General features: G+C 34.4%; 1 protein-coding gene across 1 annotated transcript in view; it reads left to right on the top strand.

Annotated features, from left to right (window-relative positions):
- The window catches only part of LOC118205806 (Na(+)/citrate cotransporter-like), a 120,718-nt gene that overhangs the window by 97,130 nt on the left and 5,917 nt on the right, over nt 1–17,671 (top strand). The window contains exons 10-12 of the mRNA XM_085812292.1: nt 885–1,062; nt 7,935–8,096; nt 11,318–11,455. Of these exons, the coding sequence (XP_085668418.1) occupies nt 885–1,062; nt 7,935–8,096; nt 11,318–11,455 (478 nt within the window). The remainder of the gene's footprint in view (nt 1–884; nt 1,063–7,934; nt 8,097–11,317; nt 11,456–17,671) is intronic.

Below are 17,671 nucleotides of genomic sequence, written 5' to 3'. Positions count from 1 at the left end.
AAATGCGTATAATTTAATTTTCCGTACAAGGAAGTCATGTGGTGTACACATCAGATTTTTTATTTTATAGGTCTAAACATTTTAATATGGTTTAAAATTTTGTAAAAAGCCAATAAATAAAGACAATAAATTTGTAAAAAGACATTAATTTAAAAATTTACAATGCTTTCACGGTTCAACATCCTGATTCACCGGTTCGTATCACGTGACCCCAAGTGATCTTATCTCACGTAAACTACACTACAAAAATCTAATTCTCTCAGTAATTATCTACATTAATTTCAAGTTAAATCTTAATTTGAGATACTAGTTTAAACGCAAGAATTATTTCAATTCGTACGAATAGCTTACTCGGAAATTATGTAAAACCGCAGTGCTTTACTTCGCTAGTGCATTCTCATTAGATTGGATGAATTTAACCCTTGATTTTGCCTTTTCCATATTTTCGCCTTCGAGTGAGTGGTGTATTTGCATCCTAATTAATTACCGCGAATTGTCTTAGGGCATAAAATTTAACTAGTAAAAATTCTATGTAATTGTATGCCGGTATAACAATCAATTTGATTAGAACTGGCTGAGACTTGTTTAGAAAATGAAGCGTAAAAGGTTACCAGCGAGGATATTCCTTTTGGCATTAGTAGTACCATTATTGGCGACTTTATCGTTTGCGCTGGCGAAACGGAAAAGCACCCAATGTCGAAATAAAAATTCCTATTTTATCAATACAAAAATAAATAAATAAACCCTCCCTACATTTATCGAAGACTTCAAATGTGTTTGAACGAAAATCAGCCATCTCAGACCCTTTTGCCAGTTTCTTGAAACGTAACAATTTTCTTGTATTACTCTTTACCACACAACATATTTTTATGGTATTTTTGCAGGAAAATTGGGGATTCTGTCCCAGCGATAGCAGTGGCCTTTCTCATGTTCTTCTTGCCGTCGAACCCCAAAGATTTGAAAAGCCGTCGAATTCTGGAATGGAAGACGGCTCAGAGAAAATTGCCTTGGGGGGCCATCTTGCTCGTTGGGGGTGGCTTTGCACTGGCAGATGGAACTGAGGTAAAATGCTAAATCCAATTACGTCAAAACCCTTATTAACTAAGTAGAAAGCTTACAAGAGGGGAGTCTCAAAATCACAGGTATTCACGCTGTTTTCAGTGTAATATAATAGCCACCAGGTACACTGCGGGGGAAAAAAAAAATGGGACACTTTCTGTATCTCCCGTTCTGCTGGGCCGATTCAGAAAATTCACGTCACGTTTTTCATGTCTCGAAAGCGCGACTTAGGATATATATTAGATTTATATATAGCATTGTTCTAGCATAGGTATTTTGACACAAAATCGGACTTTTTCTGAAATAACATGTCAATGTTTTTTCCATATTACGATTGTTCTATGACTCAATTTATGCCAAGATATTACATTTTGTTAAATTTGGTGCGAAATTTACGGAGAAATTCAAAACTTAATCTTGGCCCAATTTTTTTAGTTTTCGCCAAGAATGAACTTGGCGAAATTCTTAATAAGTGGCAACCAATTTCCCTTTCCCTTCCATTATTCAGGAGCGGAAGAAAAGGCACCTCGTTCCCACCTTTTTAAACATTATGCGTGAGCGGTAAAAAGTCCCATCGTTTCTACTTCCAAATAATGTTAGCAAAGTGTCGAAACCACATTTGATGCTTTATCGCTTTCAACAAATATGCCAAATTTCAAAACGCGCCAATGTATAAATTCACGTATATTTTCGGAAATTTTGAATAAAAAAAACTGTAATTTTTTCCAGGTATGCTTAAAAATACGTATACTTTTAAAGATGATGATAAAAATTTTATACATTATAATTAAAAAAGTTTTTTTGAAAAGATTATAAAAATTATTTAAAAATACAAGTTTTAAAAATAAATCGTAAAAAATGGGGGAATTTCATCTGGAATGATCCCGTATTTCGGAATGTGAAAGGAAGAATAAAATAAATTTTATAAAAAAAAAAAAAAGAGATTAATAAATATTTACCAAACTCAATTAACATTGAGGAGCTAATTTTTTAAAAAACTATTCTTGCGATTTTTGCAAAACTTGGCAGTATGGCGTAATTTGAGTAGTAGAATGGAAATATGGAAAACAATTGCTATGTTTTTTCAGAAAAAGTCCCATTTTGTGTCAAAATACCCATAGTAGAACAGTACTATATATAAATCTAATACATATGCTAAGTTGCGCTTTGGAAACATGAAAAACGCAAGTTGAATTTCGTTAATCGGCCCAGTAAAACGAGAGATATAATAGAAATTGTTCCACTCCCCCCCTTTTTTTGTCGCAGTGTACAGCTCACGTAAAAGTGTTTAGGCCAGTTACTGCAAAGCCAGCTTAAGTATCAACTAGAAAGCTTGAATAAAGGGGAGTTTCAAAGCTACAGTTTCCCCTATGTTTTCGACTACAAAGATTCATCCCTTCCTCTTGGACCCTGAAATAGCATCTCCACTCCATATAAAGTTTTAGTACAAGTTCCGCATTCGCCGTATTTGCTTATAAGGTCATTATTTAAATTAGCCAATCATTTAAAATTTCTGGCTTTACACCGTAACTTCTTTTTTCCGTTTCCTCACCAGAAATGTAAATAAGTTAGAAAGTATTTAAGCTGTGGCTTCTGTATTCTAAAGAGCCATTAACACTGGGATTTATCTGAACTAACGGAATCAGTCCATGTGCCGACTATCTCCGCTGTACGTGCAGTTCAGATTTTTCAACTCGCTGCGTTGGGGGGGGGGGATAAACTACTTTCAGAGCTTCGTCGTCTATGTCAATTGTCTCCGTTAGCTCAGATAAACTCCGGTGTGAACGGCACTTAAGATAGAGCGTGTTTCTGCTCCTCGTGTCCACATTAGGTAGTTCTGCCAGTGATAGATTTACATTTATTCGGCTTTGCGTGATCGCTACCGACAGTTTGATTTGTTACGCCGGTTAAAGTTTTAAAGCCAACTTCGATTTAAATTTAATTGTGTAGTTTTTTACAATAGTCTATGTTTAAAATTTGAAACTGACTTTTAAATTAGTTACATCGCCACAAGTGGCGCCATTTTGACCATTCGCGTCTTCTTGCTTAATTAGCCGGGATCTTAACTAAAAACTAATTTTGCCCTATGCTTTCCCTACATTTTTCACTTTCTTTCTTGGGTTTTCCCTATTACAGGGATTTGGCTATGTGCCAAATTCTTTTTTCTCGAATATCTACGGAACGGCACCGAGTTGAAATTCGAGACACGTATCCTCGGATTCCAAAAAATTATCCGAATCCATCGATACTATTCTCATCTTCGTACGACTTCAATCGCTCGAGACATAAATTAAAAACTGCCGAAACATTAATTTCCGCGCTGATTTTTCCGAGTGGCCACAATAAACTATGCAGAGTGTATATAAGTCTCTATAACAATAAACTTATGCAGAGACACACACTTTAGCCGCTTATTACGTATATAAAGAAGATGTTAAGTTCTTCCCTTAAATGATTCTGTTAGCACAAGAAGTGCGTTTATGTTTAAAGTTCTGTCCTAACAAAGAGGTTTTGTTAAAATATTTTCAACTCTCTGTAGTTACTTCAGATAGCGATAATTCGCTTTACATCTCTTAGGAGTTTGGAATTAGTTTATGTTTCCAAAGCAAGCTCCCGTGTCAAAAATACCTAAAGTCTCTGCAACTTTTCATAGCTAGTTTGAACTCCGTCGGTTAAGAACAGCTGAGCCAATCTAGTATATTTTCTAGAATCAAATACGAGTCATATTATTTTTCTTGTGGTAAATTTAACTGGTCTTACTTAATGAAGAAAAAGCCCATGAGTTTTATTATGCCAATGATTGCACCACGATTGCATTTGTCACTGGCAGGAGTTTTGAGCATCATATGGGTGACAGTTCGACTTTTCTCAGTTCTGTCCCGGTTCTGAAGGGAGTCATTCCCGGAGGACGACTCCAAGTGTCTTCCATCCTCTTCTCCTATCGACAAATCGTTGTAGAGAACTTCGGCTCGCCGTATATTTTGAGCAATTCCGTGCTTCACAGACAGTATACATTTACAAACATCCATGTCTTCGCCGCCCAGACGTTATAGTGGTTAGGGGAGTAAACCGCTGAGTTGGCTTCCGACCCGGGTTAGGGGAGCCTAGTTGCAATACCGAAGGGCCTGGGTGCGAATCCAGGAGAAGGTATCGATGTAAATTGTCTATCCCTTCATAGGAGGCAAAGGTGGTCCATCTGTTAGGTGCCTCCGTAATAAAGAGACCACCACAGCTGGCCTTAGGAGTGGCCAAAGGCGGCATAGGCAAGTGTCCGCCATTGAAAAAAAAACATCTATGTCTTCTCCGGGATTAGAAACCGGGAATTTCGTTGCCACAGACAGAGTCACTAACTACTTACGGGCTAAACGGCAAATACGATTCATAAACACACGAAGTCAAATGATAATTTTAAGGTGACTCATACACCTTAAAACCCATAAGATCTTCGAATAGGTGACTGTTGCAAGAATTGGGATAACTTATTTATTTTAAAAGCAATTACTTCCAACTTTTTACAGCCGACTACGTAATATAGCTGCTTTCTGAAATAGTCATCAGAAAGTTTGTGTTGCCACAAATATTTTTATAATTTAATCCGCTTTGTGACAACATTTTTCGTCATGTTTCCACCTTGCGCGCACAGTTTAAAATATTCTGTTGCATAATTTAATTCCATATTTAATATATAGCTTTTATAACATTTGGAAACTACTGTGAACCTAAAATTCTAAAAATTTCTTGTTAAATTATTATTTTATTTGGAGTTGAGGTTATAAAATGTATTTTATTAAAAAAATTTGTAATGTTTTCGTCCATAAAATTTTTCAGTATTCAAATATTTATCATACTTTTGGTTCAGTTAGAAAATAGTGCCCATATAAAGAATTCCATCCAATTTCAAGTATGTACCATTCGCCATTTTTAAAATATCATGCGCTCAAGGTGGAAACGTGGCGAAATATTTTGTCACAAAGAGGATTAAATTACAAAAATATTTGTGGCAACACAAACTTTCCGGTTACTAGTTTCCAAAGCAGTTATATTATGTAGTTAGTTGTAAAAGTTTGGAAGTAAGTGCTTTTAAATTAATTAAATATCCCAATTCTTGCAACAGTCACATATTCGAAAATCATGAGGGGTTTAAGGTGTATGAGCCCCCTTAATTCTGAAAACACAGAAGACATTTCCATGCTTCCTTACACAACACACATCCCTCGAAAGTAACATTTTGTCGCTTGGCATATATTCTACGCTATATATTTTCTACTCCGCTGCTGTCACATCAAGACAGACTTATTGACGAAAGCGATTTGATCACAGATATCTCCTCGGTCTTTGAATGTGTGATGGCATAGATCAGCTGCATAAAATGAAGCAAAATTTCGATTAAATTTTTCCTGTAAACAGAAAATATCTCACAGAAAATAAGCTAATAAGAGATGGTTTCATAAAAGGGAAGCAGCAACCTTTGTTAGGCGTAGATTTTTAGCATAGAAGCTCTATCGATTTCGAGGACGAAGAAACTTCCTCTTCATCAGGAGCAAGATTCCTTGCTCCTGACGAAGAGGGACTTCGTTCTCTCTTGAAATCGATAAGTTTCTATGCTAAAAATCACAATATATATCCCAAGTCGCGCTTTCGAGACATGAAAAATGCAATTTGAATTTTGTCAACCAGCCGAGTAGAACGGGAGTCATAGAACTGTCCCATTTTTTTAATGTGCAGTGTACTTTAACAATTCCACTGTGCCACTGTTTAACAATCCCACCCAACCGGGATATTGGTTAGCGATGCTGATTGCCGTACCGAAGGGCCCGGGTTCGAATCCCGGAGAAGGCATGGATGTTTGTAAATGTAGTATAGTGTCTGTGCTCCATATGGGGGCACTCTAAATATATGGCGAGCCGAAAGTCCTTTCGAGAGGTTGGTGGTAGGGAAAGAAGGGTGGGTGAGCCTTTCTTACAGAGTTTCCATCATATTATTTTTTTCGGGGGGGAGCGGAACTGAGCAAAGTCTTACTTTCGCCTGTATGGTGCTCAAGCCTCTTGCCATCGGCAAACGCAATCTTGTTCTTCTTGCCACGATGTATGTATTTTGCGGAATTTTCCTTATGTTACTATCAGACAAGGGAGATAAGTTACAATAACAACAACCATTCCGTTCTTATTGCACTATATACAGAGGCTGTTCACACATTTTTTAGACGATGTATATTGTATTTACAAAACTAAATTACATAAAATTCTTGTGTTTTAAATGTTCTATTTGACATCCCTTATTCTGAACTATCTTTCGACACCGCAATTTCCAGGATAATAATGCCTTTTGAAGTGGCAGAAGAGATATTCTATCCCATTCCTCCCGAACAGCTTTCCAGAGTCCTGTTAGGGTTTTGGGACAACGTTTGGATAACGCAGTTTTTAAAAGTCCGAGGGCACAAAAATCCATAGGTGACACATTGGAAGATTGTCTAGGGATATCAGTGAAGGGTATGGACTTGATACCAGTTTTTTGTTCCATTTCTTTTAAGAAATTTACAGTGGATTTTGATGTGTGACTGCTAACTTTGTCCTGATGGAGTCTCACAGATGGGTGGCACTGTGGGTAAAGTGATGGTATTTCATTTAGAAAAATTCGCGATAAAATATGTTCCTGATAGTGTTTGGAGTTAATCTTGACATTTTGTTGCACTCTCTTTATTTTTAACTTGCCATTATAAGAAAAACCAGCAACAGTCATGAATCCCTTAGAAAAACTTTCTTTCGATTCTTTGAACCATATACTTAAATTTTTTTCTCCCCTTTTATGATAATAAATGGCTCTGTTTTTTTGTTACAATCATTTAAATACACCCATGCTTCATTTATTGTGACAATTGTTTTCCATTTTTCTTTGGATAAGTGTTTCTCATATAGAATTCTGCAGCGTGTCCTGCGTCGAGCGATATGCTTTGAAAGAAGACGATGCACATTGCGTTTTTTTCGCTTTCTTAAGATTTAAATCAACGTTTATCATTTGTTTACAGTGGACACCGAGCATTTGAATGATTTTGCAACTGTCCTTTAACTAAAGGGATTTTCTTTTAACATTAACCAACGTACTTTTGCAATAGTCGAAGATGTCCGTTTTTTCCTTGGATACTCGTTTGGAATTTTTGTCCCACTTGAGGCTCCAATTTGATGTTTTTTACTTTCTTGTTGATGCCTATCGACGCTTTAGATATCCCAAAACCATGACTCTCACATCGTTTTTGGATAACGGAGTATGCATATTTCTCTTCGGAAAGAGCGTCAATGTAGCCTTCGAACCACTGCTTTGTTAAATTCGCCATTTTGTATAAAAACAAAACTTTCAAGCCACAGACGATAATTTTGACTTTTAAAAACATAGTACAATTGGAATTACTTCTTTTGCAGCAAACAATGTTTTATTACCGCTTACCAAAATCGTCTACAAAGTGTGCGAACAGCCTCTGTACAATTACACTATAAATATTAGTTTTCGGGGCAGATTTTCCGTTAGTAAATTTACACAAATTTCTGCAGTTATATTTTTTTCGCTGTTAACCTGATATATGTGGGAAAAATTTCCGTAAGTATTACATTTTCTTCTTCATGTACGAGTTTGACATTGTCACATTATGAAACTTTCAGTATGTTATAAATTAAAGTGCCGTTACTTCGAAGTGATTCTTAGAATAGAAATATTTTGAGCATCGTTCAAACTAAGTTTCTTTTCATTCTTAGTGTGTTTGTGATTGTTTTCCCTCTGTTTTAGCTGATCATTCATTTTCCAATTTGTAAACATTTAACTATAGTTGCCCAGTGCAAAACACACATAAATTTTGAAATTTTGAATACTGATTTCCTTTCCAGAGATCTGGACTTTCAAAACTATTAGGGACTAAACTATGTGTTTTAGCTGCTATACCCCCTAGAGCTCTAGTAGCTGTCCTTTGCTTCACGACAGCTATGATCACAGAAATCCTTGCAAACACCACTGTAGCTACAATATTTATTCCTGTTTTCAACCAAATGGTAAGTTCTGATTTCGTAAAGAATAAATACTGATACAATAACACTGATGTTTTGTTTAAAAAATTTTATAATTTAAGCCTTGCTTTGTGTAAAAATTTTCAGTTTTTTTACTTCAGTTTTTTGTTTTAATCCTAGTACATGGCACACACAGGATTTGGCGACATTATGATGAGCAGTAAACGCGATATTTATGATGCGCGCAGGAAACGCGTCATTTTGGTGTTGGCGATAATTTTCAAAATCGCGCCAAAGCCGTGCCGTATACAAGGATTTTACCAAATTTTTGTTTAATAATTTTAAATAAAATTGTTAAAGAAAATAGTATTGAAATCCATTTTCGAAAAGAGCTGTTAATTAAGTAACACTCCTCGGTAAACTGAAAATTTCCAGAATTTGCTTACGATGTTTAAATTGAAAAAAATGACCATTCCGATATCGGTACTTTTCCATTTCGCCGGCGTAAATCATGAAAAGTATAATCTATAAGTTGCATTTAGTTTTCTATGCTTAAGTTTCCTTCTTACTTTTTCAGCAAAAATTTATTAGTTAATAAAAAAATGTGAAAGTAAAAATTATCCTTCTTTACATCTTGCGCTAACAAAACATTATGGGAATATCCATTTACAATTATTAAAACCTGAAAAAAGCATATCTGCGATGTTATCGTCATGCGATGATTTGTAGATACTTTATTTTTTACCACGATATTTTCGACGACGATGTTTTTAAACTGCGAAGTTTTTGAACTGCTTTATTTTCGACGACGATATTTTGCACCGCGATGTTTTAGAACTGCGATGTTTTCTCTTTGCGATGTTTTCTCCCACGATGTTTTGTAGCTCGACGTTTTCGCCTTGCGTTGTTTTCTCCGCGACGTTTTCGTCCGCGATGTTTTTGCCGCGATGTTATCGGCGGACACCATTCGCAGCAACCTGTAAATCTTTCTGGGTGACAACATGGGAAAAAATACCCCTCTTCAACCTATACTATATTTTTCACTAGCTGCTGAAGAAATGTACAAAATACCAAACAATCGTCACATTCATTCAACACCAAACAACTAACCAAAACAAAAAAAAAAAAATAAATAAATAAATAAAAAATAAAAAATAAATAAATAAATAAATAAATAACCAATCATGTCGTCGTTTGTGGAGCTTTTAATTAGCACTTACATGAGTATATAATTATGCTGAAACGCAGTAGGTCTATGAAGGAATATTTTCTTTAAAAAAATTTCTAAAGGTGAAAATGCAGGTATTAAGATAAAGTAGGTCATCAATAGTTTCTATGCATAGTACATTTAACCACCACATTAATATGCGAATCATAGAAACTGTAAATAAAATTATTAGATATATATGCTATCAAAAGGTCCCAGTATAGATTACACAACAGAGGAATTATAGTAGCCATAAAATCAGAATGAGCGAAATTAAAATTTAAAAAAAATATGCAAACCTTCTGTTTTATATTACGCTCAAAGAGGCGTTTATTTCGGCTAATAATATTTAACCCTTTGCGGCACAGTGTGTGCGGTATGAACACACCTAAAAATTTCCTTGTGTACGCACAGAAAAATTGAATGAAAAAGGATTTATAGGTTACTATAGGTTACTCTGAACCTTCTTTATTTATAGTAGATGGCAGCTCAACACAAACCAGTCCATATATTTTAGCTATGTTTAGTTTTTTAAGACCCTCATTTTTGAATGAGGGTCTTAAAAAATACAGAAACGTTTTCAAGTTTTTGTATTACTTAAGTAACTATTATTTTCAAGCTTTTTTACAAGTTTTTGTGTTATTCAAACATTAAGACAAAAACTATTTCAAGCAATATAGTTTCATTAATGCAAAAACATATTTTTTCTCATTTTGTTCCAAAAGAGGCGGATATTTTTAGGACATAAAAGGAATTGTTTGAAAAGAAATTTCTATTTCATTTTTTGGCTGTATGCTAATCTTCATATTCTATATTATTTTTAAAATTTTACCTTGAAATCTTGCCTAAAATCAAACAGCGAACCCTAGGTGTGGCCTGAATGGGCTCACCGATAATCTAGGACAACTGAGAGTCTGTATTCTTTGTTTCTTCGCATCTCATCGGTCAGTTCATTGACAACAATGATCGTTTCAACACTCTCTTAGAAGCTCTATTCAATCAGTGTGCCCAAACCCACAGAATTAAAACGATAAGTGCTATCTTCACAAAATTTTACTTGTGTACTCCTCTAGGCCTAATTAGACTGCCTACTTTTTTAAAATCAAAACTCCGACTTTAAAAGGTAGCGTGACTGAAAGGGTAAAAAACAGCATATCTAAAATTACCGAAAAACAATCTCGCGCGCTGGAGATAATTTTTTTTTTCGTATAGTGTTGCCATTCCTCGCTTTGAAATCGTCAAGTTTGTTGATCAAACATTCGTTAAACTTTTCCTAAGTATGGAATAGATAATAAAACAAACTCGGAATTCTAAATTCGGGCTTCCAGGTGCTCGGTCTTCGTGCAGAGGAGTGCGTTATTTAAAAGTTGATGGCTCCAGGTACCGTTGTTTTTTCACAGTGCGAGAAACGCATTTATTCATGCAGATTCTTCATTATTTAATTTCTTAAAATATAATACAAAATTATAATGTCTATGACAACAGTTTGAAAAGTGATACAACGCAAAATGCCGTTTCGAGAATAATAGATCTTCTGGGCTAATGTCCCTTTGGACTAAAAATGTTAATAACATGTAATTCATTTTCAGTCTGTTTTCTACTTCCATTTTGTTTCTGAAACTGAACGTCATCAAAGACACAAGTCGTATTACAGTAAAAGATGCTAATATAACGGACGTCCGCAGATAATCCGAAGATTTGCCGAAGACAGGAGACAAATAATAGCATCAATAAATTCTTACTTAATTAGTTAAGGGTTACAAAATACAATATTTCATAAATACATACCATTAATATAAAAACAATTTCAAGCACTACAGTTTCATTAATGCAAAAACATATTTTTCTCATTTTGTTCCAAAGGAGGCAAGTGGCCCATTTCCGACTTATTTTCCATCTTTCTGAAAATGCTCTTGCTAATTATGTTATGAAAAGCATCACTTTTTCTTTTAAACTATTCGTGTGAAGCTTAAATTTATCTTAATTATAAGATTCTTGCATATTAAATTTAGAGTTTGTCCTTATTTTTGCAACTAATAAAGCCCTTTCTATGTTACAGGCTGTGTCTATTAACATAAATCCTCTGTTTCTATTGCTTCCGATAACTGTAGCTTGCTCTTATGCCTTTATGTTACCTGTAGCAACACCTCCAAACATCATTGCATTTGAAAGCGGTAATATGAGGATTACGGACATGGTAAGTCTAAAAAAAGGTATTTAATCGTATTAAGACTTAAAAATTGATATCAGCTTCACCTATATTTAATACTAGAAAGCGTGGCGGTCATACGAAATGCCTGCTATTCTAGATATAATAAGTTGTAATTAAAATGATTTGCGCAAAGGTGTCTGCTAATTCAAACTGACTTAGCTAGGGCAGGCGGCGAGGACGTCCCTTTGCTTACTGCCCCACGGGGTTTCCCCTTTCTACTTGCTTAATTGCTTAAAGTAGAGTGCAATGAAAGAAACCTTTTTTTTCCTTTGAGAACATACAGACTCCCCGGGCACCACATATGTACAACACGGGGCTTACAGAAGTAAGTTAACTAAAACATTAAAAGTTACATGCATAAATAAAGCGAACAAAAGCAGAGAACAACAGTCTGGACTTCACGAAAACAGATAAGTTCACTGTCCAAGTCACTCCGAACATTTTCAAATCGTTCTGTAAGCATAATCTAGGGCCATCAAATGTAGGGCACGAGAAAATCAAATGTTTCACATCCTGAAGAACTCTTTTTGAACATTCACATAAATTGTTTGATCGTAGATTAAAATAAAACAGATAACTTGCAAATTTACTGTGACCAGATAAAAACTGAGACACTTTAAAATTTAACGAGAGGAAAGACTCGGAATTCAGTCTACGGTAAATAGAAGGAAGGAACTTTCTGGTGACTTCAGCATTACAAGATGAAATGTATTCCTCATTCCACCTAGCTAAAAGCTTTTTATAATGAAAGGACTTCCAGTAACTCTTTGGAATGCTAATGTTGATATCAATGGGTAAATTTAAGGCATCTTTAGCTAAGAAATCAGCTCTTTCATTTTCGTAGAAACCATGATGAGCACGCACATAAGCAAAGCAGATATCAATACCTCTAATTCTAAGTGAACTAACAGTTACTAGGGTTTCGATAACTAATTTATAGCAGCTGGTAATACTGTTCAAAAGTTGAAGAGAAGAAAGAGAATCAGAACAAATAAGGTACTTTGAGGATGTAGATCTTTCCATAATTTTTAAGGTCGCTTTGCAGAGGACCATCCATTACTTTTAATTTTACGTCCTTTCTTTCACGAACTCTTGAACAGGCAACATAAAGTTGACAGTGTTCAAATGCAGGCTCCGGTAAAAAAATGCCAACACGCTTAAGCGTTTGGCCCTAAGACTTATGGATGGTCATAAGCAAAGGCAAGTTTTAGAGGAAATTGTCTACGTCTCAATTGAAACGGCAACCCTGTGCCGTGGCAACTTCACCCCATTGGCTAATACAGTTACGCAAGCAACCAATAAACTATGGGCAACAAACAGAACTTAAGCCGCATATAATAAAGATATTTATTTATTTCATTTTATTTGTTTTTTCATCGTTGCCGGTTTTTGCCGGTTGCAAATTTCCGAATTCTATTACATATAAATGTTAAATTTATTTATTATATGTTAAATGCACGTGCTCTTGTATTTTTAATTTTTCCGGCTTAGTTTTCTCACAATATTCGTCACGCGCTGCACTGCACGGGGAATAAAACAATTTACAGTTACGCAAGCAACCAATAAACTATCGGCGATAAACACTTAACCCGCTTATACATATATATAGAAGAGCGTTAATGACATTTTTATCGCACTTATATATATATATATATATATATATGCACACAATCTGAATGCTCGCACTTCTAAGTGGTATATTTCTATCTGTTATATCATATGCAGATTTTTGCTTTTAAATAGTTTCCGATGGACCTTATTAAAGGCTTTAGTATTTAGTTTACTCATGGTATTTTCCTGTAGTTTAATTCTCAAGGTTCTTTAATATACTAAGGTTAGGCCAGGAACGGAAAAAGCGTGCCACTGGTTGCTGGTAGTGACGTCACCCGGGAGACAAGACGCATCGGCCGACGCGTCTGCTACATGATTTTGGTAATGGAAAAAATGTAAACTAAAGCAAAATGATCATTTTATATGTGGTAGATACACCGGAGTTACCGGGTATATACTTTCCGATTAAGTATTTTGTTAAAGAAAATGTTTATTTTATGCACAGAATTCGTACGAATGCTGAAAATAATTGTAAACATTAAATTCTTTTCGTAAAGGAAAGCATTAGAAAATGAAAAACGTTATTTAAGTTAATTAAGGGAAATAAATATTGTAAAACAAGGTGTTTTTCAATATTTTTTTGTAGTATTGTTTGCCCTAAATAAATCTTGTTGAACAGAACACATGATGGCATAACTGCTAAGACCATGGTAAAAACATAATCAAAAAGTATTATTCTATTTATTTTCATTGCTCATGCACTTTTTTTAATACAAATGAACTTTGACATTCCATGAGAAATATATGATCGTGATTTTCAGTTTAAATTACATATCTCAAGCAAAAATATATATAAAAAGATTTGACTTAACAAATTCATATTTAAATACCATAAAATTCTACAAATTTCTTAATATCCGTCATTATACTTTTAAATAGTATACTTATCACATTCTTTTTAAAGTGAAAAGTCACTTCAAAAAGTTCATACTGATTCACTTCAGATTTTAGCAGAAGTGCGTATATTTTTAGTATAATCTAAAAGTACTCTTATAATCCCTTACACTCCCAAGATTTCTATATAACATTTATCCTGACGTGATTATTTGCTATAGTAAATAATCTTCGATATTGGCATCCTATTCTTCCTTCCATACATTAAAAATGGAACAATTAAAATACATTTTCTTACACATATACGCCCAATAATAATAATAATAAACTTGCCCTACATCTTAGTTTCGGCCCACCAGCGGCCGAGCGGTAAAGTCGCTGAACACTGGTAGTTCGGTCCGAATCCCGCGAACGGGCTGGCTGCATGGGTGTTTTCGTGGTTTTCCTCATGTGTAACGTGTATACAAGCCAGTTTCCCTGAGAAAGTCCTCCACGAAGGCATCACACCTATTACGCAGATAGCCCTAGTGTGCTTTGCCGTAATTAAATACACCACCACATCTTAATTTCAATTCAGCCTGTACATAAATTAAATATTTTTAATTACTAATGTATTTTTATCAGGTTGTTTCTTAAAATCCTTTTGTTATACTCGAAATATGCGTTCAATATTGAATTATTTTTCTTTCTCTTATAATTAAAAATAAGTTATATGGAATCAAAATTAAAACATATGCAGCAGTTAAATAACACTGAACAGAATATCTTACTTACTCTTTCGCTATTTGTATTGTAGCATTATACACAGATTTGTTTTCCTTCAGGTTCAAGCATGTGTAAGTTATATCAATTAAATTACATCACACATACCTGTATGCATCACACTTAAATAACACTGAAGGAAATATGTCACTCACTCATTCGATGTTTGCATCATAGTGTGGTCGAGAAATTGTTCTTTCCTCACGGTGAGGCATGTATCAGTTTACTTAGTTCGCAAAGCTTAACCCAGACGCTGCTTTTTACTTTCAAGCAACATTCTTGTTATAACATTTTTATTGCATTTAATTTCCGAAAGTGAATATTCCAAGGGATCCTTTTATTCTCTGAATGTCTTTCAGTTGTTTTTCTTTATTTCGCAACTTTCTTATGATTTTTTTCTTGAGTTTTAACAATGACTAAAAATTTCATCATCGATGATATGCAACTGAGACTAAAAAATATAAAATACATTTAGAAAAAGTTTATGTAGAATAAGCTTTGTTTTAATAAAATGGATATGATAATTAATGCTCTAAAAGGAGAAAAATAATTCATAATTAAATAATGAAATCTATTAATTTAATTTCATTGTCAAGTATATAAACCATTAGCATTTAAAATTTTCTATTAATTTAATTGTATTATCAAATGTTCATTATCTTTTTTAAGTCATTATCTTTTTTTAATTTATGAGTGCCCCACGTATTTATTATTCCTAGTATAAAACTGTAGATGTATTCTCTAAATAGAATTATTTAATTTATTACTCTCATTAAACTGTATCAAATTATTTTCTCCTTTTAGAACACTGATGATGACATCCATCTGAAATAAAAGTACAGTAAGACACCGCTTAACGCTGTTTCGTTTAGCCCTGTTTCGGTTTAGCGCTCTTTTATTTCAACCCGGGGATTCTCCGAAATTGTGAACAGCGCTAGGTTTCCAAATAACATATCCGAAACAGTGTAGTTGTGTTTCTTGCTCGGTGGACGCATTTTTATCATTTGAAACAACATTTGTTGACATTATTGTAAGTTTGTATAATACTATAACGATTAATACAGTGACAAATATTATGATCTTTAGTTTTTATCATGGGTGATAATAAAAAACAAGAAAAGAAAGCAACCAGAAAAAGCATTTCACTGGAAACTCAAATGCAAGTGATTAGAAGATTAGATTCTGGTGAACGTCAATCTCAAATTAGCGCTGCATTGATTTTGGCAACTTCAACAATAAGGACAATTCTTAAGAATAAAGAAAAAATACTGTCATCGGCAACTGCAACTACGTCAAGCTCTGCAACTAGAATTACCCGTTCTAGAAATAACATTACAGAGGAAATGGAAAAACGACTGTCTATATGGATTGACGACAAAATTGAACGCAATATGCCATTAAGCCAATCTATCATAATGCCTTCTCAACAAAAAGGCAGAAAATTGGAAACCCAGAATAGACTGAATGATCTGACTGAGAATTTTATTTGTTTTTAAAAGTATATGCGTTTATATTGTTTTTATTTTTGTAAGAAATAAATGTTTGATTTTATTTTTATTAAAAAAACATTATTAAATTTAATGCCTAACCATTTTTTATCCGTCTTCCCCTAACCCCATTATTTACATGTTAAGATAGCCTCGCTTAGCGCTGTTTCGCATTACGCTCTACTTCGATGGAACGTATCCCCCGCGTTAAGCGGGGTCTTACTGTATTATGTAAAAACCTTTTTTTATGTGTATTGTGTATTTCATTTTTAGCATCACGTTTCATATTTGCGTAGCTCTCATTAACCTTTAACTACTGTAAACGGTCTGTCAGACCGCGCGACATTTTCCATTGAATGCTTCCACCTCTTAGAATAATTAATGGGTATTGCCACTCTTAGTAACTTCCTAAAACAGTTGTCCAAGGTCACATACCAAGTTTCGTTTGGCTAGCTCTATTTCTTCTTTTATATTTTTAAAATTTCCCCCACTCAGCGGTCTGTGGGACCGATCACAGCAGATACGATTCAAATTTCGGCTGATAATGTTCACTTTTCGTTGTCGTTACATATTTCGCTTTTTTATAAATATTCTTGAAATTGCTTCAAATGCGTGCAGGAAACGTTCTATACAGTCAAAAGTCGTTAATCTGGACTCGTCGGGACTTCGGCGATTCCGGATTATCGATTTTTCCGGATTATAGATCATTAGTTTAAATCTCGTAAGATGGCATGCAGAAATTCTAAAATTAAAAATATGAAACCTTAATTTATGAAATAAAGAACAATTATGATCTAAAGGGTATCAAAATTTACAAAAAGAAAAAGCTTAATATTTATTTGTTTACTTTATTAAACATTTCTTTCAATGTAAGTTGTTTAAGTTGCTTCGTTTTATGTGATAATACTTTCTCTTTAATTCTATAAACAGACATAATTTCTTGTTCAGTTACAAAGTTCCGCTGTTTAAGTCTCCTGTTAATTGCTGTGCCGAGAATACCGACTAACTTGTCAATCGAAATTTTTTCGTTTTCACTAACCTCTCTGTCACATTCTTCATGTCTTTATCCATTTTTTGCAGCAATTCCACTTTTTGTTTGATGGACATCGAAACGTACTTTCGTTTTGTACGATCCTTTGGGAGCTCCAGAATCGAAAATTCTTTTTGACATAATCGAAAGTTCAAGTTTACTTTTATAGTATTGCTCTTACAGTCTGCAAAAAATAATAAGCCGGATACAATTCGAAAATTAAGGAACAACGCAATCATCAACATTAACTGAAATAGACAATTAAGTAATTTTAGCTTATACCGTCCGCTATACATAAAACGCGCACGCGAAAACGTATTCTGCACTTGCGCACACGCATATGCGCAGACGTAAAACGTCTTATGCGCACGCGTAAACGCCTATGCGCATGTGTCAACGCGGCGCATGCGCAGAAAGTTTTTAGCTTTGAGGTCCGGATTATAGATCATTCCGGATTATGGGTGTCCGAATTAACGA

This window comes from Stegodyphus dumicola, chromosome 3 (genome assembly GCF_044657685.1).
Source record: "Stegodyphus dumicola isolate Sdum_Otavi_A_Nest chromosome 3, ASM4465768v1".
Classification (NCBI taxonomy): domain Eukaryota; kingdom Metazoa; phylum Arthropoda; class Arachnida; order Araneae; family Eresidae; genus Stegodyphus; species Stegodyphus dumicola.
Note: the sequence above shows the minus strand (reverse complement) of the source record. Positions and strands in the feature narration are given on the sequence as shown.